The sequence below is a fragment of the Capricornis sumatraensis genome, chromosome 8, assembly GCF_032405125.1.
Source record: "Capricornis sumatraensis isolate serow.1 chromosome 8, serow.2, whole genome shotgun sequence".
Lineage (NCBI taxonomy): Eukaryota > Metazoa > Chordata > Mammalia > Artiodactyla > Bovidae > Capricornis > Capricornis sumatraensis.
In genome coordinates, this window is record NC_091076.1 from 13,332,126 (window position 1) to 13,358,637 (window position 26,512).

Sequence of the window (26,512 nt, forward strand, 5' to 3'; positions counted from 1 at the left end):
GCACCCTCGGTCCCCTGTTACATGCAGCATTGGATGCCAAGGGAAGGTCTGTAATGGGGCCTGTTGAAGGGGGAGAATCAGGGACCCGCAGGGGCCCAACAGTTGGGAAGTGGGACTGGAAACTACACTGCAGATGTTAGTGGCAGTATTGGTGACTGAGATGTGGGGACAAAACAGAACCAACATAGCTTCAGTGGCCTTACCCAGAAGCACCTGTAGCAGAAGGCCACTGCCAAAGATCCTCTAAGATAGGAAGTATAGAATATATTTTTTAATTAATTTATTTAATTGGAGGCTAATTCCTTTACAATATTGTGGTGGTATTTCCCATACATTGACATGAATCAGCCATGGGTGTATATGTGTCCCACATCCCAAACCCTGCTCCCACCTCCCTCCCCATCCCATCCTATCCCTCTGGGTTGTCCCAGTTTACCGGCTTTGAGTGTCCTGCTTCATGCATTGAACTTGGACTGGTCATCTATTTCACATATGGAAATATACATATTTCAATACTGTTCTCTCAAATCATTCCACACTCGCCTTCTCCCACAGAGTCCCGAAGTCTCTTCTTCATATCTGTGTCTCTTTTGCTGTCTCGCATATCGGGTAGGGTCATCATTACCACCTTTCTAAATTCCATATATATGCATTAATATACTGTATTTGGTGTTTTTCTTTCTGACTTACTTCACTCTCTATAATAGGCTCCAGTTTCATCCACTTCATTAGAATGGATTCAAATGTGTTCTTTTTAATAGCTGAGTAATATTCCATTGTGTATATGTACCACAACTTTCTTACCCATCTGTCTGCCAGTGGACATCTAGGTTGCTTCCATGTCCTAGCTATTGCAAACTGTGCTGCGTTAATGAGGAGATGGTGGAGTGGGCGGGCAGTCATAAACTTTTCATGGTCTAGAGCATCCTCCTGACACTTCCTTGGTGCTGCCTCTCCTTAGTTCCTGTTACGTGGTTCTGGAAGAAATTGTCAATCATGTTTGCTGTGGGGCCAGGGCCACATGACCAGTAAAGTCAATCATAGGAGCCCATGCCCCTGCCAGGATGATTGGTCCAGGGCTGGAAAGATATCTGAGTGGGACCAATCAGAGCCCTCCCTGGTAAACTGGTGTTTTCTTAGGTTTTTTCCTTGCTAGTTAGATGCCTTAGAGATATAAAACCCTGAGGCAGGCAGCTTCAGAATCCTTCAGTAGGGAAGAGAGAAGAAAACCATGAGACTAAGAGAATCCAAGATGACTGAAGGAAAAGGGGAAGGGAGAGAAATAATGAGCTGATAGCTTCTGATTTCTTGGGTCCAATCACTGAGATCTTTAAATCTGCTCTCGTTTCTGTGTGGAGAAGGCAATGGCACCCCACTCCAGTACTCTTGCCTGGAAAATCCAATGGATGGAGGAGCCTGGTGGGCTGCTGTCCATGGGGTCGCTGAGTCGGACACGACTGAGCGACTTCACTTTCACTTTTCACTTTCATGCGTTGGAGAAGGAAATGGCAACCCACTCCAGTATTCTTGCCTGGAGAGTCCCAGGGATGGGGGAGCCCTGTGGATGCTGTCTCTGGGACACAACTGAAGCGACTTAGCAGCAGCAGCAGCTCATTTCTGTGTACCAGATTCCCAGTATCCTTCCAATAAGTTTCCCCTTTCCTTGAGACCAGTTGGAGTTGGGCTTCTCTGAGTGTGGTTCAGATTGACTGATTCTAGATCCTTCCCAATTTTGTTGCATCTCCCAGACCCAAAGAGAGAAACTCATTTGTGCTAGTACCTTTGAGACTGAAATTGTTTATTCTTTATCTAGAATAGGGCTTTGCAGAGAACCAAACAGTTCACCAATATCCCTGGGTGGGCATTCCCTTGGTGTGAGTGAGTGTATATTTGGTGTGGGCCTGATTGATTCCTGAGGCAGACACAGCATTTACACTGTAAGAGCCAGGCCAATCCTGTCATTTTCTTGATCAAAAACTGAGAAATACAGCCTCAGGAAGACATCACCCTGGACCCAGGTCTCCAGCTCATCCATGACGTCTGTGTTCGCTTGAAATCTGCTATAGCAACAGTCCTGCCAACTCTGGGGAAAACAGAATACACTCCAGTCAGCCTGTACCTTACCTGCCTCTCCCTCCTGATTCAGAGTTAACAGGTTCTCAGTTTATTTTTTCTCAGTTTTTTTTTTTTTTTAATTTCCCTTCTTTGGTAAAAATCGGGTGCATCTCAGAACAGATGGGGAAGTGGAGGCCCATGCAAGAACAGGAAGGGCCAAGATGTGTGGTTCTTATGACGGATGGAGTTGGGGAAGAGAAGGATTGGGTATTTGGGATTATCAGATACAAACTAATATAGAGAGGATATATAAAGTCCTACTATATATACAGGAAATTATATTTAATATCCCATGATAAACTGTAATGGAAAAAATATGAAACACATACACGTGTGTGTGTGTGTGTGCATGTGTGTGTGTGTAACTGAGTCACTTTGCTGAACAGCAGAATTTAACACAACATTGTCTCCCTGATAGCTCAGTTGGTAAAAGAATCCACCTGTAATGCAGGAGACCCCGGTTCAATTCCTGGATTGGGAAGATCTGCTGGAGAAGGGATAGGCTACTCACTCCAATATTCTTGGGCTTCCCTTGTGGCTCAGGTGGTAAAGAATCCTGCTGCAATGCAGGAGACCTGGGTTCGATCCCTGAGTTGGGGAGATCCCCTGAAGAAGGGAACAGCTACCCACTCCAGTATTCTGGCCTAGAGAATTCCATGGACCGTATAGTCCATGGGTCACAAAGAATCAGACACAACTGAGTGAATTTCACTTTCACTTTGTAAATCAACTATACTTCAATGTATTTTTTAAAAGAAATGAACAATAATGGTCTATATTTCCCCACACTCTGCTCTATTTTGCCTTCTGATCTCAGCTCTCTCTTTTCTCTGCAGAGAATGCCTTCACTTCTTCCTGTTCCCTCTACACTTTTCTTTAAGACTTCCAGCCAAGCCCTCTAAGAATACTTCCTGACTTACCCTCACACTCTCTGGCCACTAGAGGCTAGGTTGCCTGACTTACCCTGGTGCCTGTCCCCACCCTCAGCCTAAAGCCCTCACCTCATCACCCCTAATCTACCCCAGGCACTTCTCCGCACAGTCCACGGGGGTGCCATTGCATGGAATCCAGTGTAGATTTGCCTGGACCCAAGCAGGCCTCCTCAGTGCCATGAGTCTGCAGGGTTAGAATTACGGCAATTCCCTCTCTTCCTCAAAGCCTTCTTTAGCCCATCAGCCTGCTCTGGGCTCCCATAGGGGGCTGACATGAAGCCTCCACCCTGTGCCAGGGCTGTGCAATCACTGTGCGCCCTTTATTAATCTTAGCGTCCAGCCTTCCCACGGAGGGGTCGGAACCCCAACTCACAGAGGGGGAACTGGGGCTTAGCAAAGGGAAGTTGCAGCCCTGGACTAAGGCAACCATTTAATTTATCATCACAACCCAGACGTTTTTGAGAAAGGATGGGAAACTACTCATTGTTATGGTGGCACAGCACACTGGGACTGTCCCCAGCCATCCTGCTTGTCACTTGATGTATTTCAGGGATTGAGAGAGCTGACTTTCCATGTTCATGCATCTGAGGGTTCTGGATGAACTGAAGCTTTTTGAGGGCTGAGGCCCTTAGAGCTCACATCTCCTTGTGCCCCTCACCAGGACAATATTGGGCTGGTGTCTTTATATTTATTTCAGGATGATGGGTATCCAGACTGTCCTTTACACTCAAGTGGTTGGTTTTGTGGGAGGCAGTGACCCAGACACAGGGGCTCAGCAGCATCTGCAACAGGGTGACCTGGCCTATCGGGGGACCCCTCCACCCAGCAGTAGCCCAAGGGTTCCCGCAAGTCCTAGATTTGAAAAACAGCCCTCAGGGTTGGCCCCTCACCTTCTGGATGTAGGCTTGAGTGGGTACAAGGTAGTCAATGCCATTGATGGTGAAGGTGAGAGGAAGCAGGGTCATGATGGCTTTACATGGAGCCAAAGACGTTAGAGAAAGAGGGGAAAAGGTTGGCCTAGGTGATCCTTGTGAGGAGAGCTCCGGAGTGACCCTGCACCTTGTCATCCTGCAAGAGACTGACTCCGATGAGACTATTGATGTTGGTGACCATACTTCTCAGGCCGCACATAGACAAGGTCCCGGTGTCCACAAGGGCCTGGCAGCTTACAAGCAGTAACTATCACATGCATGGAGATGCTGAGAGAAAATGGAAAGAACGGGCACGAGGATCACCCTGAAATCTCCCCATGACTATCCCCTCCCTGACTGCCTGTTGAACAGCCCTTCAGCTCTTTCTCTTGGCTCCATTCAAGTCACCTTCCTTGACTTCTTTTCAGTTCTTGAATGCACCAGGCTCTTTCGTGCCTCAGGGCCTGGGCACATGCTGGATGCCCTTCAAGGAAGACTCCCACCCTCTTTGTCTAGCTAATTTCCCCTCAACTTTCCGGTCTCAGTTTAATTGTTACATTTTCAGGGAATTCCACCCCCACCCCCCCCCCCACAAAGACTAGATCAGGCTCCTGTCTCGCTTGCTTACTGTAGAATCTTCCGCATGTCTAGCATGTACTAATGTGGTAATTCACTGGGTGTGTGAGTTGTCTCATGTATGTCTGCCTTACTAGATGTGAGGGCAAGTTGCATCCTCACTGTCTTCCTGAAGTGTCCAGCACACAGCAGATGCACAATGTATGTTTGTGAATGAATGAATCCATCAGTGAAAAAATGTACGGAGAACATCTAGATACCTGCATCTGGTGTCTGACCAATAATGGGTCAGCACACACAGTGAAGATGGAGGTTCCCTGGGGCAGTAGATGCTCAGAGTGGTGGGGGGGGGAGACACAGGCTGCCCCGGCAGAGGGTGTCTCCCAGCACTGCCCTCTCACGCAGCTCGGATCCTGAGGCCCCGGCCAGGGGATGCCCAAGCTAGCCCAGGGGACTCCTAAGGAGAGGTAGGCTTTTTTTTCTGAGGGTATCACACAGAATCCCATCAAATATTGCCCCTGTTCTCAGGCCACTCCTGGATTCCAGCTTCTTGATTCTCTCTGTCACAGCTCCTGATCCACTGTGTCCCCTTATAGGTAGGTGGCTGTGGGTAGGGCAAATATCTCTTTGTATGAGCTGTCTTCAGATCTCAAGACTGCAGCTACCCTCTCTCCATTGCTGGGTAGCTTCTCCTTAAGGAAACCAAGAGACCAGTTTTACCAGTTTGTTCAGGACTTTCTCTGTGTTTGAACGGGCTCTTCTATGTACCAAGAACGCCCTTCTTCCCCGGTAGCCCTGGACAGTTGGTCATCTTATCATAACTGTTCAGGCTGGTGAAATTCTCCCTGACCCTCTGTTCACCACACTGTAGGGTCCTCTAACCTTACACTAGAGGTTAGTGTGTGTGCTCCCACCTCACACTCACTGGGGCAGCCCTCCCCTAGCTGCACAGACCTCTCAGGACCCTGGTCAGAGGCCTCCTCAGGAAGCCCGGGGCGATTATGAACCCATGGGTGGTGTGTGTATCTGTGTGTTTATGGGTCTGACTGCTTGTGTTTGTATGTGTCTTTTTATGTGTGTCTGAGTGTCTTCCAGTCTCAATCTGTGTCTGTGTGTTTGTTTGCATGGGTATTTGTGTGAGTGTGTGTTTATGTCTTTTTACCTGTGTCTTGTGGGTAGAGTATGTGTCTGTGTGTGTGACTGGGTATCTAGGCATGCATTTGTGTATATCTGCATGTGTCCATATGCCCTGGTGGGAGAATCACTTGGGGTGGCCCTCAGAGGGAGTGGCTTACTGGCCCACGGCGATCTGCCAGTGGTGGGTTCAAAATACTGGTACCCAGTGAGGGTCCCCTTTGTGGTAGGTGTGGTTCACCCTGCCAAACATCACCAGGCTGCCATTCTCCCCCCAGCTGACAAGAGAAGGAAGAGGGGGTTTTTTGGAGGAGAATAATGCCAGGCAATATCTGAGAGCTATGCTTATTCACCCATCAAAGGCACTACTACTCTCCCCATTTTACAGATGTGGAAATTGAGGAACTGGAGGATTCAGTACATGACCCAGGTCACTCGCCAGCTAATTAGTGGCAGAGAAGAGGTTTGAAACCAGGCAGCCTGGCCAGACTCTGACCACCCAGCTGTGTGAGAGGATCTGGTTCTTTCCAGTGACCTGAGTACTTAGAGATACCCTCAGAGGTCACCATGCTGGAGGGGTCTGGCTTCCCCTTTGTCTAGACTATCATTTTTCCAAAAAGTCCTGGCCCAAGGGCATTATGGGCATGGATTCAAGCTCACCCAGGTTTGGCTTCATGGGCCTGTGCCTATGCTATCCATGGGGCCCATACTCAACAGGACCCCATGCCTCTACCATCCCTGTCTTGAAATTTTCAATGCTTGTGGAACAATATGTCCAGCAGTTTCATTTTTCACTGGCTCCTGCAAATTGTTTAGCTGGTCCTGGTCTCCTGGTGAAATGTCAGAGAGGAAGGAAATATTCCCGACATCCCTGTCCTTTCTTCCATATCAAATCTATCAGCAAATCCTGTTGCTTTTTCCTCCAACCTGTTACCTGACACCTTCTATTGCTTTCCATCTTCTTTCCTCCTTCCTGACCAAGCCGATCCCTTGGAGCCCATGAGCATGGTTCCAATAAAACTTTACTTATAAAAAACCAGTGGCAGTGTTGAGTGGGGCCCTGGTGCCACAGTTACCCTGGGCTAGAATAAAGGAAACTTCTGGATCAGGTGGTTTATAATTTTTCATGGAACTGAAAGCATCATACAGCTGATTTGGAGCGAGGGCTGGTCCAGCTCAGACTTTCCTGCTAAAGTAGAAGGCAAAAGCAGGCTGAGAAATGACTCCTGTTTCTTCAGATTGTCAAAGATGGGAGTAGTCCCTCCAACAGAGAGGTTTGGGTAGCCAAAGCCCAGGATGCCATCAAAGGGTACATTTTTGAACCTGTACTCTTCATAGCTTAGGCTGAGTGGCTCGGTCACACCAACAAGGTACTCGATCTGTGGGAGAATAGAGTGTTCCCCCATAAAGGTTTAGGAAGTGGGGCTGGGACTGGGCTGGGGTGCAGCTGTCATTAACACTGCAGAGAATAACTGAGGCCTAGCCGTGCCCTGCATTGACCTCAGATAGTTAGACCAAGCTGGGATTGGAATTTGGGTTCCATTTGTGTGGGACTATGTATTTTAACAACACCTGCTCTCTGACAAACACCATCTGAGTGAGTCAGATTGGCCTCATGCCTTCTGTATGGGTGCAGCAACCGAGAATCAGGACAGGACCAAATGGTTCCTACCTGAGGACAAAATGTACAATGAGCCGAGTAGTCTTCTCTTTGGCATCACTATCATCTATTGACAGAAGTGCACTGACATCAAGGCAACGCACTGTGAATTCTGCACCTGCCCAGGAAGACAGAATCCTACAATGTCACCAGCAGGGTTCTTAAGAAAGTTCTGTCTGAGAAACATGCTTTTGGGTGTGTGTGGTGCAGGGGTGGGGAGGTGTGTGTTTGAGAAAGAAAGAGAGAAGAAGAAAGAGTGAGGGGGATAGAAAATACTAAGGCACTTTGGGATGGCAGGCCATGGTTTGTATTAGATTCTTAAAGGTCCACTAGTGATAACACATTTATCAGGCCCCTCCCACATCTGTACCCCCTGCTTTCCCTGCCTGGATACCTTAAGCCCTTGGCTGCCCCCCAAGGACTCCAGATCAGTTTTATTCTCTCCCCAAATAACCTACACCTCCTTGGAGCCCTGATTGGCCAGCCTAGGTCCACCACTTACCAGATATGTGACCTTGGCAAGGCCCTTGCTCTCTGCACCTCAGTTTCATTGTCTGTGGAGCTATGATTAGCTATTATGGAGCTAATCATTGTACATACTGCATGGATTTTTCGCTGAATTAAACAAGTTATTGTCATGAAAGTGCCTGGAGCTTTCTGAAACTATAAAAGTGGGTGCCCTTTCCCCCATCCCTGTCCTAGCAAAATGAACCTGGAGCTGCTCACAGACAATGGAGCAGCAAGTCCACACTCCCAGCCACTCTCTAGATTAGCTGTTCTGGGGGTTCTTCTGTCAGCAGGGACTCTGTCTCCCCAGGGGGCCCTGACGGGCAGATGGCTGATCACTAGGAATTTTGAGAGCAATGGGCTCTGCCAACTGGTCCAGCATCTGTTTAGTAAGCAGTGGTCACTTCATGGCCAGCCCTGACTCATCCTCTGGTTTCTACATTACCTGAGCAATGCCATAGCCAAGAAATTTCTTGATCAACCAAGTACTATAGTTGACACTGAAGGGCTGACCCATGAGTATAAAGGTAGTGGACAAGTGAGGGTCAAAGCTACTGCGTTCATCTGCAGACAAAAAAGAACACTGTCAGCCAGGTGCCAAGGATGGAAAAGGGTATGGGAGGGGAAATAAAAGGTGGGCAAGGGGGCTGGCACTCTCAGCACTCAAGACTTAGGCAGTAGATGCAGGGTACCCACAAGTCAGATGAGCCTGTGTTGAATATGACCCGGAACTCCTGAAGGGGTGTCCCAATGTTGATGTTGCTGATGTAGGCCAACTACAGGGGCATGGGAGGGAGGTTAGGACAGATCTGACTACCATGTCGACCCCTGATTCCCAGAGTATTGCCTCCCTCTGTGTGTCCCATGTCCCCTGAAATCACTTTCCAACTGTCCCACCTCACAGTCACTGCTCAGACTGGTGCCTGATTTAATTTTTTTATTTTTTTCTGGGCTGCCTGGCATATGGGATTTTACTTTTCTGACTAAGAATGGAACCCTGCCTTCCTTTATTGGAAGTGTAGAATCTTCACCCCTGGGACACCAGGGAAGTCCTGGTGCCTTCATTTGAGTAGCTCTCCAGGCTCTTCTTCAAGGAGCAGCCTGAGCACCTCCTTCCCCAGGTGGCATGCCTAGATTACCCCACGCTACCTCCCCTAAACTCAAGACTCCTAACAAAACCACACAGGTGGCCCTTCCACTTGACAAGTATTTACTCTTTGACTATTGCTCTGGCTGACCTGTTCATTCTTGAAGAAGAGTCAAGATCTTCTTTCAAATCAATAAACAATAAATATAGTGTTAGACTTTTATGGCATCACACGCAACAGGGGCTCAGCAACTTTTACTGGTATCATTCTTGGATCTGCAGAGTCTGAACTTCATCTGCCTGGTTTTCAAACTCGATTTGTAGTTGGCTTTATTTTTTAATCAGGCATTCCTCACCCTTCATCTATAACTGAGGGGTTCTCTTAGTTCAGAAATTACAGTTTCTCTCAAACTAGTGATACATCTTTGGCACAGATATGGATGTTTACCTGCCACCTGGTCAGTGCTGGGCCCAGTCATCACAGACCAAGAGTTGAGGATGAGAGTGTCTTCTCCTCTGGGAGTGGAATCCTTGTTCCCCAGTGTTTCTGCCTCCTGAAGAAGCCCCAGCTCCAACAATCCACCCTAAAAGTCCAGAAGAATCGCAGTTCTAGGGAAGAACACCATCCTCTCAACACTCTCACATCCATGTAGTTCCTCGGGGGTTGAGAAGAGGGTTTCTGGTCATCAGCAGTATTCTGGGACAGGATGTAAGTGTGTTTGTTCCTCGGAGAAATTTTTCAGCAACTTTTCCCTGAGGGTTTCTCACATGGTCTTCATCTTTATTAGAAGGATTCTTTCACCAAGCATTGGGAAAATGAAACAAGGAAGCGGCAACAATCAGCTGTTCATGTTATGGTACGACTGTAATCCCTGGCATTGGAATGGCACTGTATTTTTTAAAGCATTTTTGTAAGTGTCATCTTATCATGAGACCATGTAAATACCATGGCAAAGACCTAGATTTAAATATAGGTTCTGTTGAGGTAACCTTGGATAAGCCATTTGCAATCTCAGTTTCTTTCATAGAAAAAAAGATGGAATGTAATAACCCCCACCCCCCATATAAAATATTTTGGATATTTAGTGAAGTGATGAATACAACATACTTGATACAAAAGAAGTCTCAAATATGGTAATGGTAATGGCTGTGGGCATCCCACCATATCGTTCTCAAAGAAACTCAGCAGGGGCGGTGCTAAGATGGTGGAGGAATAGGATGGGGAGACCACTTTCTCCCCCACAAATTCATCAAAAGAACAAATGCTGAATAAAGTCCACAAAACAACTTCTGAAAGCCTGCAGAGGACATCAGGCACCCAGAAAAGCAGCCCAGTGTCTTCTAAAGGAGGTAGGAAAAAATATAAAAGACCAAAAAAGGGACAAAAGAGGTAGGGATGGAGCTCCGTCCCGGGAAGGGAGTCTTAAAAAGAGAGAAGTTTCCAAACACCAGGAAACACTTTCACAGCCGAGTCTGTGGCGAGCCTTGGAAGCACAGAGGGCAACATAACAGGGAGGAAAAGTAAATAAATAATTAAAACCCACAGATTACATGCCCAACAGTAACTCCCCCAGCAGAGAAGCAGTGCAGATGCCTGCACCTGCCACTGGCAAGTGGGGGCGGGGCAGGGAGGCACGGGCTGCAATGCTTAGAGTAAGGACAGGGCCTGAATGCCCTGAGGGCAATCTGAGCGAACTAACTTGGGCTAGCAAACCAGACTGTGGGATAGCTACCACACGAAAAGTCCTAACCTAGGACACTGCCAGGCCCATGCACAGAACAAAGGACTGAACAGAACTAGCCGGCTGCAGACCATCCCCCTCTGTGACAGGCAGCTAGAGCTGGAAGGGGGCAATCACAGCCCCAGAGAGACATTATATACCAAACTGCAAGCAGGCTTCTTTGCTAACTAAGACTTCTTGGGGTTCTGGATGGTCAACATCCGCCTGAGAAGGTGTCCCGGCTGTATACCCAGAAAACCAAGTGGCAGGGATGGGGGAGGCGATCAGTCACAGCAACCATGCTCACCAAACACCTCATCACCTGAGCTGCTCAGATCTGGGAAGGGCACAAAATGCAGGCCCAACCAAGTCTGCGCCTCTGAGCCCTACCCGAGTGCCTGAAGCTGAGCAGCTTAGACCTGGGAGGTGCATGCAGCCCAGGGCCATCCTCAGACGGTTCCTGGCAGAGCAACCTACAGCCTGAGCAGTGTGGGCAGGGAAGGCACACCCACCATGAGCGGGGGCAGGCCCACTGTGGCTGAGACACTACGAGCACACACAAGTGTTATTTGTTTGCAGCGTCTCTCCCTCCCCACAGCACGACTGAACAAGTGAGCCTAAAAAAAAGTGTCCACTACCACCCCCCTTGTGTTAGGGTAGAAATCAGACACTGAAGAGACCAGCGAACAGAAGAAGCTAAAAACAGAGGGAACCACCTTGGAAGTGACAGGTGCAATAGATTAAAACCCTGTAGTTAGTACCAACTACATAGGAAGGGGCATTTAGATCTTGAGAAATATAAGCCAGACCAAGGAACTACCTGAAAGTGAACTGACCCCACACTGCCCACAACAACACCAGAGAAAGTCCTAGATATATTTTTACGATCATTCTTTTTTTTTAATTTTTAAATCCTCTATTACTCCTTTAATTTTCATTTTTATAACTTACTATTACTTTGCAAAAACAAAAAAAAGACCCTATTGTTTTAAAGCAAACTTCATATATATATTTTTTATATATAAAATTTTTGTGACTTTGTCTTGTTTTGTTTTTTCCTCCTTCTTTTCTTTAATATTGTATTTTTGAAAATCCAATCTCTACTCTAGATTTTTAATCTTTGCTTTTTGGTATTTGTTGTCAATTTTGTACCTTTAAGAACCCAATCTTCAGTACCCATTTTTACTTGGGAGCGAGATTACTGGCTCGACTGCCCTCTCCCTCTTTGGACTCTCCTTTTTCTCCACCAGGTCGCCTCTGTCTCCTCCCTCCCCCTTCTCTTTTCTACCCAACTCTGTGAATCACCAGTGTGTTCCGGATGGTGGAGAACACTTAGGGAACTGATTACTGGCTGGATCTGTCTCTCTCTTTTTGATTCCCCCTTTTTTATCCTCCTGGCCACCTCTGTCTCCTTCCTCCCTCTTCTCTTCTCTTCTCTTCTCTGTATAACTCCGTGAACATCTTTGAGCAGTCCAGACTGTGGAGCACACATAAGGAGGGGATTACTGGCTACCCTGCTCTCTCCTCTTTTGATCTCAGCTCATCTCATTTGGGTCACCTCTAACTCCCTCCTCCCTCTTTTCTTCTCCATGTAACTCTGTGAACCTCTCTGTGTGTCCCTCACTGTGGAGAAACTTTTCATCTTTAACCTAGATGTTTTATAAATGGTGCTGTATAGAAGGAGAAGCCTTGAGACTACTGTAAAAGTAAAACTGAAAACCAGAAGCAGGAGGCTTAAGTCCGAATCCTGAGAACACCAGAGAATTCCTGACTCCAGGGAACATTAATCGACAGGAGCTCATCAAACGCCTCCATACCTACACTGAAACCAAGCACCACCCAAGGGCCAACAAGTTCCAGAGCAAGACATACCATGCAAATTCTCCAGCAACACAGGAATACAGCCCTGAGCTTCAATATACAGGCTGCCCAAGGTTACTCCAAAACCGTTGACATCTCCTAACTCATTAGTGGACACTTCATTGCACTCCAGAGAGAAGAAATCCAGCTCCACCCACCAGAACACTGGCGCAAGCTTCCCTAACCAAGAAACCTTGACAAGCCACATGTACAACCCCACTCACAGTGAGGAAACTCCACAATAAAGAGAACTTCACAAACTGCCAGAATACAGAAAGGCCACCCCAAACTCAGGAATATAAACAAGTTGAAGAGACAGAGGAATACCCAGCAGGTAAAGGAACAGGGTAAATGCCCACCAAACCAAACAAAAGAGAAGAGATAGGGAATCTACATGATAAAGAATTCTGAATAGTGATAGTGAAAATGATCCAAAATCTTGAAAACAAAATGGAATCACAGATAAATAACCTGGAGACAAGGATTGAGAAGATGCAACCAAGGTTTAACAAGGATACAGAAGAAATAAAAAACAATGAATATATAATGAATAATGCAATAAATGAGATCAAAAACACTCTGGAGGCCACAAATAGTAGAATAACGGAGGCAGAAGATAGGACTGGTGAAGTAGAAGACAGAATGGTAGAAATAAATGAATCAGAGAGGAAAAAAGAAAAACGAATTAAAAGAAATGAGAACAATCTCAGAGACCTCCAGGACAATATTAAACGTTCCAACATTCAAATCATAGGAGTCCCAGAAGAAGAAGACAAAAAGAAAAACCATGAGAAAATACTTGAGGAGATAATAGTTGGAAAATTCCCTAAAATGGGGAAGGAAATAATCACCCAAGTCCAAGAAACCCAGAGAGTCCCAAACAGGGTAAACCCAAGGAGAAACACCCCAAGACACATATTAATCAAATTAACAAAGATCAAACACAAAGAACAAATATTAAAAGCAACAAGGGAAAAACAACAAATATCAACTGATCTTTCAATAGAAACTCTTCAGGCCCATGGCAAGACATACTTAAAGTGATGAAAGAAAATAACCTAAAGCCCAGATTACAGTACCCAGCAAGGATCTCATTCAAATGTGAATGAGAAATCAAAAGCTTTACAGACAAGCAACAGCTGAGATAATTCAGCACCACCAAACCAGCTCTCCAATAAATGTTAAAGGATATTCTCTAGACAGGAAACACAAAAAGGGTGTATAAACTCGAACCCAAAACAATAAAGTAAATAGCAACAGGATCATACTTATCAATAATTACCTTAAACATAAATGGGTTGAATGCCGCAACCAAAAGACAAAGACTGGGTGAATGGATACAAAAACAAGACCCCTATATATGTTGTCTTCAAGAGACCCACCTCAAAACAGGGAACACATACAGACTGAAAGGGAAGGGCTGAAAAAAGATATTCCATGCAAATAGAGACCAAAAAAAGCGGGAGTAGCAATACTCATATCAGATAAAATAGACTTTAAAACAAAGGCTGTGAAAAGAGACAAAGAAGGACACTACATGATGGTCAAAGGATCAGTCTAAGAAGAAGATATAACAATTATAAATATATATGCACCCAACATAGGAGCACCACAATATGTAAGACAAGTGCTAACAAGTATGAAAGGGGAAATTAACAATAATACAATAATAGTGGGAGACTTTAATACCACACTCACAGCTATGGGTAGATCAACAAAACAGAAAATTAACAAGGAAACACAAACTTTAAATGATACAATAGACCAGTTAGACCTAACTGATATCTATAGGACATTTCACCTCAAAACAATGAATTTCACCTTTTTCTCAAGCACACACAGAACTTTCTCCAGGATAGATCATATCCTGGCCCATAAATCTAGACTTGGTAAATTCAAAAAAACTGAAATCATTCCAAGCATCTTTTCTGACTACAATGCAGTAAGATTAGATCTCAATTACAGGAGAAAAAAAACTATTAAAAATTCCAACATATGGAGGCTGAACAACACGCTGCTGAATAACCAACAAATCACAGAAGAAATCAAGAGAAATCAAAATATGCATAGAAATAAATGAAAATGAAAACACAACGACCCAAATCCTGTGGGACACTGTAAAAGCAGTGCTAAGAGGAAAGTTCATAGCAATACAGGCATACCTCAAGAAACAAGAAAAAAGTCAAATAAATAACCTAACTCTACACCTAAAGCAACTAGAAAAGGAAGAAATGAAGAACCCCAGGGTTAGTAGAAGGAAAGAAGAGATAAGAAAGCCTTCCTCAGCGATCAATGCAAAGAAATAGAGGTAAAAAACAGAATGGGAAAGACTAGAGATCTCTTCAAGAAAATTAGAAACACCAAGGGAATATTTCATGCAAAGATGGGCTCAATAAAGGACAGAAATGGTATGGACCTAACAGAAGCAGAAGATATTAAGAAGAGGTGGCAACAATACACAGAAGAACTATACAAAAAAGATCTTCACGACCAAGATAATTACGATGGTGTGATCACTCACCTAGAACCAGACATCCTGGAATGTGAAGTCAAGTGGGCCTTATGAAGCATCACTATTAACAAAGCTAGTGGAGGTGATGGAATTACAGTTGAGCTATTTCAAATCCTGAAAGATGATGCTGTGAAAGTGCTGCACTCAATATGCCAGCAAATTTGGAAAATTCAGCAGTAGCCACAGGACTGGAAAAGGTCAGTTTTCATTCCAATCCCAAAGAAAGGCAATGCCAAAGAATGCTCAAATTACCGTACAATTGCATTAATCTCAAACGCTAGTAAATTAATGCTCAAAATTCTCCAAGCGAGGCTTCAGCAGTACATGAACCATGAACTTCTAGATGTTCAAGCTGGTTTAGAAAGAGCAGAGGAACCAGAGATCAAATTGCCACCATCTGTTGGATCATCGAAAAAGCAAGAGAGTTCCAGAAAGATCTATTTCTGCTTTATTGACTTTGCCAAAGACTTTGACTATGTGGATCACAATAAACTGTGGAAAATTCTGAAAGAGATGGGAATACCAGACCAGCTGACCTGCCTCTTGAGAAACCTATATGTAGGTCATGAAGAAACAGTTAGAACTGGACATGGAACAACAGACTGATTCCAAATAGGAAAAGGAGTACGTCAAGGCTGTATATTGTCACCCTGCTTATTTAACTTTTATGCAGAGTACATCATGAGAAACGCTGGACTGGAAGAAGCACAAGCTGGAATCAAGATTGCCGGGAGAAATATCAATAACCTCAGATATGCAGATGATACCACTCTTATGGCAGAAAGTGAAGAGGAACTAAAAAGCCTCTTGATGAAAGTGAAAGTGGAGAGTGAAAAAGTTGGCTTAAAGCTCAACATTCAGAAAACGAAGATCATGGCATCTTGTCCTATCACTTCATGGGAAATGGATGGGGAAACAGTGGAAACAGTATCAGACTTTATTTTGGGGGGCTCCAAAATCACTGCAGGTGGTGATTGCAGCCATGAAATTAAAAGATGCTTACTCCTTGGAAGAAAAGTTATGACCAACCTAGATAGCATATTGAAAGGCAGAGACATTACTTTGCCAACAAAGGTCTGTCTAGTCAAGGCTATGGTTTTTCCAGTGGTCATGTATGGATGTGAGAGTTGGACTGTGAAGAAAGCTGAGCACCGAAGAATTGATGCTTTCGAACTGTGGTGTTGGAGAAGACTCTTGAGAGTTCCTTGCACTGCAAGGAGATCCAACCAGTCCATTCTGAAGGAGATCAGCCCTGGGATTTCTTTGGAGGGAATGATGCTGAGACTGAAACTGCAGTACTTTGGCTACCTCATGCGAAGAATTGACTCACTGGAAAAGACTCTGATGCTGGGAGGGATTGGGGGCAGGAGGAGAAGGGGACGACAAAGGATGAGATGGCTGGATGGCATCACGGACTCGATGGACGTGAGTTTGAGTGAACTCCGGGAGTTGGTGATGGACAGGGAGGCCTGGTGTGCTGAAAAGAGCAAAGAGTTGGACACGACTGAGAGACTGAACTGAACTAAACTGAAGGGGAAAGTTCATAGCAATACAGGCATACCTCAAGAAACAAGAAAAAAGTCAAATAAATAACCTAACTCTACACCTAAAGCAACTAGAAAAGGAAGAAATGAAGAACCACAGGGTTAGTAGAAGGAAAGAAATCTTAAAAATTAGGGCAGAAATGAATGAAAAAGAAACAAAAGAGACCATAGCAAAAATCAACAAAGCCAAAAGCTGGTTCTTTGAAAGGATAAATAAAATTGACAAACCATTAGTCAGACTCATCAAGAAGCAAAGAGAGAAAAATCAAATCAATAAAATTAGAAATACAAATGGAAAAATCACAACAGACAACACAGAAATACTAAGGATCATAAGAGACTAGTACAGCAATTATATGCCAATAAAATGGACAACTTGGAAGAAATGGACAAGTTCTTAGAAAAGTACAACTTTCCAAAACTGAAACAGGAAGAAATAGAAAATCTTAACAGACCCATCACAAGCATGGAAATTGAAACTGTAATCAGAAATCTTCCAGCAAACAAAAGCCCAGGTCCAGATGGCTTCACAGCTGAATTCTACCAAAAATTTAGAGAAGAGCTAACACCTATCCTACTCAAACTCTTCCAGAAAATTGCAGAGGAAGGTAAACTTCCAAACGTCTATGAGGCCACCATCACCCTAATACCAACACCTGACAAAGATCCCACAAAAAAAGAAAACTACAGGCCAATATCACTGATGGACATAGATGCAAAAATTCTTAACAAAATTCTAGCAATCAGAATCCAACAACACATTAAAAAGACCATACACCATGACCAAGTGGGCTTTATCCCAGGGATGCAAGGATTCTTCAATATCTGCAAATAAATCGATGTAATACACCACATTAACAAATTGAAAAATAAAAGCCATATGATTATCTCAATAGGTGCAGAGAAAGCCTTTAAAAAAATTCAACATCCACTTATGATCAAAACTCTCCAGAAAGCAGGAATAGAAGGAATATACCTCAACATAATAAAAGCTATATATGACAAACCCACAGCAAACATTACCCTCAATGGTGAAAAATTGAAAGCATTTCCCCTAAAGTCAGGAACAAGACAAGGGTGCCCACTTTCACCACCACTATTCAACATAGTTTTGAAAGTTGTGGCCACAGCAATCAGAGCAGAAAAAGAAATAAAAGGAATCCAGATTGGAAAAGAAGAAGTGAAACTCTCACTGTTTGCAGATGACATGATCCTCTACATAGAAAACCCTAAAGACTCCATCAGAAAATTACTAGAGCTAATCAATGAATATAGTAAAGTTGCAGAATATAAAATCAACACACAGAAATCCCTTGCATTCCTATACACTAATAATGAGAAAATAGAAAGAGAAATTAAGGAAACAATTCCATTCACCATTGTAACAAAAATAATAAAATACTTAGGAATATATCTACCTAAAGAAACTAAAGACCTATACATAGAAAACTATGAAACACTGGTGAAAGAAATCAAAGAGGACACGAATATTTGGAGAAATATACCATGTTCATGGATCGGAAGAATCAATATAGTGAAAATGAGTATACTACCCAAAGCAAACTATACATTCAATGCAATCCCTATCAAGCTACCAATGGTATTTTTCACAGAGCTAGAACAAATAATTTCACAATTTGTATGGAAATACGAAAAACCTCGAATAGCCAACGCAATCTTGAGAAAGAAGAACGGAACTGGAGGAATCAACCTGCCTGACTTCAGGCTCCACTACAAAGCCACAGTCATTAAGACAGTATGGTACTGGCACAAAGACAGAAATATAGATCAATGGAACAAAATAGAAAGCCCAGAGATAAATCCACACACCTATGGACACCTTATCTTTGACAAAGGAGGCAAGAATATACAATGGATTAAAGGCAATCTCTTTAACAAGTGGTGCTGGGAAAAATGGTCAACCGCTTGTAAAAGAATGAAACTAGAACACTTTCTAACATCATTCACAAAAATAAACTCAAAATGATTAAAAATCTAAACATAAGACCAGAAACCATAAAACTTCTAGAGGAGAACATAGGCAAAACACTCTCTGACATAAATCACAGCAGAATCCTCTATAACCCACCTCCCAGAATACTGAAAATAAAAGCAAAAATAAACAAATGGGACCTAATTAAAATTAAAAGCTTCTGCACAATAAAGAAAATTATAAGCAAGGTGAAAAGACTGCCTTCGGCATGGGAGAAAATAATTGCAAAAGAAGCAACTGACAAACAACTAATCTCAAAAATATACAAGCAACTCCTGCAGCTCAATTCCAGAAAAATAAATGACCCAATCAAAAAATGGGCCAAAGAACTAAATAGACATTTCTCCAAAGAAGATAAACAGATGGCTAACAAACACATGAAAAGATGCTCAACATCACTCATGATCAGAGAAATGCAAATCAAAACCACAATGAGGTACCATTTCATGCCAGTCAGAATGGCTGCAATCCAACTGGAGCCGATTATACAGAGTGAAGTAAGCCAGAAAGAAAAACACCAATACAGTATACTAACACATATATATGGAATCTAGAAAGATGGTAATGATAACCCTGTATGCGAGACAGCAAAAGAGACACAGATGTATAGAACAGACTTTTGGACTCTGTGGGAGAGGGAGAGGGTGGGATGATTTGGGAGAATGGCACTGAAACATGTATACTATCACGTAAGAAACGATTCGCCAGTCTGGGTTCGATCCAGGATACAGGATGCTGGGGGCTTGTGCACTGGAATGACCCAGAAAGATGATATGGGGAGAGAGGTGGGAGGGGGGTTCAGGATTGGGAACTCATGTACACCCATGGCGGATTCATGTCAATGTATGGCAAAACCAATACAGTATTGTAAAGTAAAATAAAAAATTAATTAATTAATTTTAAACAAAAGTCTACAAGAATAAATGCTGGAGAGGGTGTGGAGAAAAGGGAACCCTCTTACACTGTTGGTGGGATTGCAAACTAGTACAGCCACTATGGAGAACAGTGTGGAGATTCCTTAAAAACCTGGAAATAGACCTGCCATATGACCCAGCAATCCCACTGCTGGGCATACACACCGAGGAAACCAGAATTGAAAGAGACACGTGTACCCCAGTGTTCATCACAGCACTGTTTATGATAGCCAGGACATGAAAGCAACCTAGATGCCCATTAGCAGATGAATGGATAAGAAAGTCGTGGTACATATACACAATGGAGTATTATTCAGCCATTAAAAAGAATACATTTGAATCAGTTCTAATGAGGTGGATGAAACTGCAGCCTATTATACAGAGTGAAGTAAGCCAGAAAGAAAAATACCAATACAGTATACTAACACATATATATGGAATCTAGAAAGATGGTAACGATAACCCTGTATGCAAGACAGCAAAAGAGACACAGAGGTATAGAACAGTCTTTTGGACTCTGTGGGAGAGGGAGAGGGTGGGGTGATTTGGGAGAAAGGCATTGAAACATGTATAATATCATATAAGAAACTAATCGCCAGTCCAGGTTCAATGCAGGATACAGGATGCTTGGGGCTGGTGCACTGGGATGACCCAGAGGGATGGTATGGGGAGGGAGGTGGGAGGTGGGTTCAGGATGGGGAACATGTGTACACCCATGGTGGATTCATGTTGATGTATGGCAAAACCAATACAATATTGTAATTAGCCTCAAATTAAAATAAATAAATTTAAATTAAAAAAAAAACAACAAAGAAAATGACTTGGATGAAAATATGTGGCTAAATATATCCATAGAATTTTCAAGAATCACAAATTATCTAAGCATTAATTTCTTCAGTTAAGAAATATTTTATCTCTGTCGTATCTAAATAAGCAACACCTGGCACGGTATCAAGATCCCTTAAAAACTGCACAGTATTATAAGTGATATGAAAACACAGAAGAGGGGAATGTAACCCACCCTAGATCTCAGGGTAACTCTTAAGAACAGTTTTAGCCAAGATTTCAAATAAATGGAGAAAAACAGAGTGAAACAAGAACCCTCTTCACTCAGTAACCAAATATCTCACAATTTTTAATAAAAAGTGAAGAAAGGTACCTGAAATTGAAATTCTAGACTATTGATTTACCACTGATTTGCTCTTTGAGAGAAAAATCTAAATAAATTAATGACCAAAAATACTTAAAAAAAGAAAGAAAGAAAGAAACTCAGGCAAGGAGGTAGAAGCAGAATCATTATCTTCTTTTTACGAGGGAGGAATCTCAAATGCAGGGAGTTTGTGACTTGGCTGTGGTCGCGATGCTTGTTAGATGTAAAACAGCCCAGAAGTAGTATTCCTAATCTTTCTCCCAGGGTCAAGCCGAAGAGAGTGCTCAGACAGGAAGCCAGGAGATGTGGAATGAATTAAGAAAGTTGAGACAGTAGAGAAGCAAGGAAGAACTTTTTAAAAAAGGAAAAAACCTCTGAGCATTCTGCATGCACAGAGACATCCAAAATGTGGAGGGATGAAAGAGAGATGCAGAAGTGAAAACACAGATACATACATACAGCTGTGAAGAGAGAGCAGAGAGAAGACCTAAAACCAAAAACAAAAGAAATGCTATTTCACTGGACACAACACACACTTGCACATGTTGTGCACTGAACAATTCCAAGAAGTTCCATTTTCACAGAAGTCATGATGTAACTGGAACCCCAAGAGATATGCAAACCTTCAGGCCTACCCCAAGACCCTTGGGCCCCACAGTGCCCATGAGAAAGGACTTATCGATAAGGGAGAGTTGAACTTTAAGACTATCAAGAAATGATTACATTTCCTTCTAACCCTGCTGGGTGAAAGAATAAAAGGATAACAAGAAAAGTCCCAGAAGGAGAGGTGATGCCAATTGACAGCCCCTTACTTACATGACTGTGCAGTCTGAGAGGGCCACCACCATTTCATGGTTCTTTCCTGGGTCCAAGCACTCAGGGAAGATCAAATTCTGAGTTTGCAGAAGATTACCTAGTTATATATGCTCTAATCTGCTCTAATATTCTCTTTTAAGCCACTATGGTCTGATAAGAAATACGTCCTCTTGATAAAATCTTTGCCTCCATCAGCATCTGTAGGGAGTAGACTTGGAAAATTCTCATAATACAGATAATTCTACTGTAATCATTTCTTTGGGGCTTGGCTGAAAGCCAAACTGAACCATACAACCTATCTAAGCATGGGGAGACTCTTTCCAACTTGGAGAGAAAACACAGCTAATAATATGATGAAAGTAGATGGTGGGGGCCATGGTAGACATTCCTTATCTCATGTGGTCTCCCTAGACACGTCACAAGATGTGCATTGCTGTCCTCCATTGGAGAGGAGAGGACTAGGAGGAAAAGACTCAAAAATTAAAGTGAAGACTTCAAGAGCAGTCTACCGACATTTGAGTGGCTTTAGGTAGTGGGACAGATGGTACAGATCAGAGGCCTCTATGATGTCAACCTGCATCAAAGATCTAGGCTAGAGCACTACTATAATTGCACACTTTCAGTACTGGAAGAAATGTGATGCTGTTAGGGAAGTTAAATTGGGGAGGTAGTCTTGTTTAGGTTTCAGAAGTAGAGGAGCTGCCTCTGACAGATCTAACTTTGCCTGAATCAGGCCTGGATTACATGCCTACTTGCAGGTACACAAATTACTACCAGTATGTCAAGTAGCACCTTAGATAAGAGAAGCAATTTCCTGGAATTTCCTGAGCCCCTGGAGGCCTGGCCAGCCTCCTAGGGTCTGGAAAACCTTGACTCACAAGGTGAAACAGCATTGTAAAAGTTGAAGGAAAACCAGAGTTGCATTATTCCACACCACCTGATGATAATATCAGTTTGCGGGCTGAAATTATAAGCTGAAACCCCAAAAACTGCAATTTGAAATCTCACTCATGGGGCGGACACATTGCTCGGACCCTTTACCAACTGGGACCCCAGATTGCTGTCATTTGGGCCTTCCAAGTGCTATTCAGGTCTGGATCATGTTTTTGGCCCAGTTTGGTGAAGGGCATGCTATTACTTCTCTTTATTGTTTCTATTTCTTTTCTTTTGAAAATTGTATATCAAAACAAGTCAAATAATTTATAACAAGTTAAAACTGTTTATTTGTGTGCAACAATTGATTTCTTTTGTTACTAGATTCTATCAACCTAAAATGGAAGAAAACTTTCGGGAAATCAGCAATTAGTGCTGTGATCAGGATTCATGAAACCAAATGCCACTCTTTAAACAGAAAGAGGTTAAGACTAATTAAGTTGTTATTTCCAGATGGGAAGTCTTGCTTTAATGCTTGTTAACTACTGAATGGGGTAGACCCACTGAATTGTCTGAGAACTGGGACCTCAAATTAATGCAGGCTGAACCTTTAGAATTTATTGAATATTTGTTAGATCCTGCCAACTGAGAAAGAACAAGAGTGTACCTCATTGGTTTGCAGAGGCTGGATTCTCCACTCTGCCTCCCATACGATGCATGAATCCAAATCATAATCGCTTGAAGAGAAGTGAAAACTGGAAAAAGAATTAAGCAAGTTGCAAAGATGATTTTTTGTGTTACAATAGCGAAATTATATTTTAGCTAACCAAGTCTTCACTTTCCAGCTGATACCTGAAAAAGCCACTGCAAAGTTTGCACAAGCTAAATATCACAATTGCCTCAGTAAGGTAAACAAAAAGAAAGTCCATCTGTCAATAGCCAAGGTGGACGTTGAGGGGAGATACTGGGATGATTGTGATGGGAGATTAATACCTCCAAAAATCAGGGACCTGTCCAAATTGTAAAGTATTTGGGTATACAATGGGCTAAAGGACATGGAAAGATTCTACCTAAGGTTAAACAGAAGATAATGGAAGGAAAAGGGAGGCTCAAAATATTTTAGGGCTATTTGGTTTCTGGCAAGAACATATTACACACTTGAGCCAAATATTAAGTCCATTGTGCAAAGTAATTAGAAAAAAAGTATGAATTTTACTGGGCTGACAATCAAGAATAGACTTTCAATGTTGCTAATAGTGCAATACAGCTTGCTTTAGATTTATGGCCACTACCACCTGGTGACACTGAATTACATTTGTCTGTAAGTGAATTGTATGCTAATTGGAGCTTACAGCAATAACTGCAAGGGAAAGAGTGCCTTTGGGCTTCCTTTCCAGAGGATGGGAGAATTTACTATTATGGTGACTCAGTGGCACACATCCTAAAAGATGATGCTGTTAAAGTGCTGCACTCAATATGCCAGCAACTTTGGAAAACTCAACAGTGGCCACGGGACCAGAAAAGGTCAGTTTTCATTTCAATCCCAAAGAAGGGCAATGCCAAAGAATGTTCAATCAACCACACAGTTGTAGTCTTCACAGGCTTATCAAGGTAATGCTTAAAATCCTTCAAGCTAGCCTTCAGAAGTATGTGAACAGAGAACTTCCAGATGTACAAGCTGGATTTAGAAAGGCAGAGGAACCAGAGATCAAATTGCCAACATCCACTAAATTCTTGAGAAATCAAGGGAATTCCAGAAAAACATCTACTTTTGCTTCATTGATTATGCTAAAGCCTTTGCCTGTGAGGAACACAACTGTGGAAAATTCTTAAAGTGATGGGAATATCAGACCACCTTACCTGCCTCCTGAAAAATCTGTATGCAGGTCAAGAAAAAACAGTTAGAACTGGACATGGAAAAGCAGACTGGTTCCAAACTGAGAAAGGAGTACATTAAGGCTGTATACTGTCACCCTGCTTATTTCACTTATATGCAGAATACATCATGTGGAAAGCTAGCTGGATGAAGTTCAAGCTGGAATCAAGATTGCTGGGAGAAATATCAATAAGTGTCATCAGATATCCAGATGACACCCTTATGGCAGAAAGTGAAGAGGAACTAAAATGTCTCCTGATGAGGGAGAAAGAAGAGAGTGAAAAACCTGGCTTAAACTCAACTTTCAAAAAACTAAAATGATAGCATCCAGTCCCATCATTTCATGGCAAATAGATGGGGGGAAAAAATGGAAGCAGTGAAAGACTTTATTTTCTTGGGCTCCAAAATCACTGCAGATGGTGACTGTAGTCATGAAATTAAAAGACGTTTGCTCCTTGGGAAAAAAAGCTATAACGGACCTAGACAACATGTTAAAAAACAGAGACATCACTTAGCTGACAAAGGTTCATATAGTCAAAGCTACAGTTTTTCTGGGAGTCATGTATGGATGTGAGTTTAACCATACAGAAGGCTGAGCACTGAACAACTGATACTCTTGAACTGTGGTGTTGGAGAAGGCTCTTGAGAGTCCTCAGACAGCAAGGAGATCAAACCAGTCAATCCTAAAGGAAATTGACCCTGAATACTCATTGGAAGGACTGATGCTGAGGCTAAAGCTCCAATACAATGTCCCCCTGATGCAAAGAGCTGACTCATTGGGAAAACCCTGATGCTGGGAAAGATTGAAGGCAGGAGGAGAAGGGGATGACAGAGGATGCGATTGTTGGGTGGCATCAATGACGCGATAGACATGAGTTTAAGCAAACTTCGGGAGATGGTGAAGGACAGGGAAGCCTGGCATGCTGCAGTCTATAGAGTCGCCAAAAGTTGAACATGACTGACTGACTGAACTACAACCAGCAGTAAAAAAAGTCTGCCTTCAACATAGAAGATATATGAGACGTGAGTTCCGATTCCTGGGTAGGGAAGATTCCCTCGAGGAGAAAATGGCAACCCACTCCCATATTCTTGCCTGAAAAAATCCCATGCACAGAGCCTAGAAGGCTACAATCCAAAGGGTAGCAAAGAGTTAGGCACAACTGAGCACAGTCACACAGAGAAGAATTCACGCTGCCTTTGGGAAACAGTTATTGGCTTGTTACTGGACTTTGATATGAAACAATTGACTATAGATCACATTGTAATACTGAGACAGGTAACAATCATGAGATGCATACAAAGTTTCCCCTAAAGCCACAGGACTGAACAAGCCCAGGAGTCCAGCATAATAAAATGGAAATCATATGATATATTCAGGATCTAGCCAAACCTGGGACACATGGGTTTGCTGCCTTACATGAAGAAAATTTTAAATTCCTACTAAAGGCCTTGAGAAAGAGGATAATTGCCCTGAGATAACTGAGTCACCTGTAATTGGGGAAAGCCCTTTGTCTCTTTAACAGCACAAGAAAAACAGTGTGCATGGTGATACTGATGGATCACTTAAATATATAGAATTCATTTGCTGTTGAAAAGCAGTGGCATATAATATGGTCACTATTAAATTGATGAAAAATACTGGGGAAGTTTAAAGTAGCCAATTTGCTGAGTTATATGCTGTTTTATCAGGTCATAAAGCAAGAAAATTTCACAAAATGCCATATACACAGTTGGTAGGTAGCCAATGGACTGGCCACTTGACTTTCCCTATGGGTAAAGAATAACTGTGACTTTGTCCCAGTCGTCCTCAGACATGTGTACCAGAAATTCATCCTGCACAAGACACAATGACAGATGGCGGAAAGAGCAGGCCTATGGAAGGGGGAGGTTACATACCAAAAAAACCATGTAGAGCTGAGGGCAGTGGAGGCAACATTAGGGCTTTAAAGGGGCAAGGTCATCTCACTTTCACCTGCACTTGCTCCAGCAGCCTCTGCCTGAGACACGTAAGCCTGGAAGGCAGCATGGGTTCTGTGATGCCCCTTTCTCAACCTCCCTTGCCCTCCCAGCAGCTGCACCATCTCCTGGGCCCCTGTCCCATCCAGGTCATCCAGGTAGGAAACAGCTACCATCGCCGCCACCCGCACCTGAGGCTGGAGAGAACATGAGGGAAGGGGGAAGGAGGAGTGGGCAGGGGTCAGAAGTCAGCCAGAGCTGAGACGCCAAGATGGGCAGCAATGGTGTGATTACTCACCTAGAGCCAGACACCCTGGAGTATAAAGTCAAATGGGCCTTAGGAAGCATCAAAACAAACAAAGCTAGTGGAGATGA

The 26,512-nt window shown here is 43.3% G+C and overlaps 1 protein-coding gene across 1 annotated transcript; it reads right to left on the minus strand.

Moving 5' to 3' along the window:
* Positions 1–1,930: 1,930 nt before the first annotated feature.
* Positions 1,931–26,313, minus strand: LOC138083451 (pregnancy-associated glycoprotein-like). The gene is made up of 7 exons (XM_068977323.1): positions 26,260–26,313; positions 26,003–26,014; positions 8,506–8,611; positions 8,281–8,399; positions 6,816–7,047; positions 3,938–4,017; positions 1,931–2,083 (listed from the first exon to the last, which is right to left on the minus strand). Exons 1-7 carry the CDS (start codon positions 26,311–26,313, stop codon positions 1,931–1,933), a joined length of 756 nt encoding a protein of 251 aa, XP_068833424.1.
* Between the last annotated feature and the right edge of the window lie 199 nt (positions 26,314–26,512).

Bases quoted from the DNA above. Each gene is read 5' to 3' on its own strand.
- LOC138083451 (XM_068977323.1), bottom strand. From the start codon at position 26,313: ATGGTAGCTGTTTCCTACCTGGATGACCTGGATGGGACAGGGGCCCAG. The intron at 4,018-6,815 runs GTATGATGCTTT...CTCCATGTAAAG, and splicing joins GCCCTCGCTCCAAATCAGCT to CCATCATGACCCTGCTTCCT. The intron at 2,084-3,937 runs GTGAGGGGCCAA...TGTTTTCCCCAG, and splicing joins CTCAAGCCTACATCCAGAAG to AGTTGGCAGGACTGTTGCTA.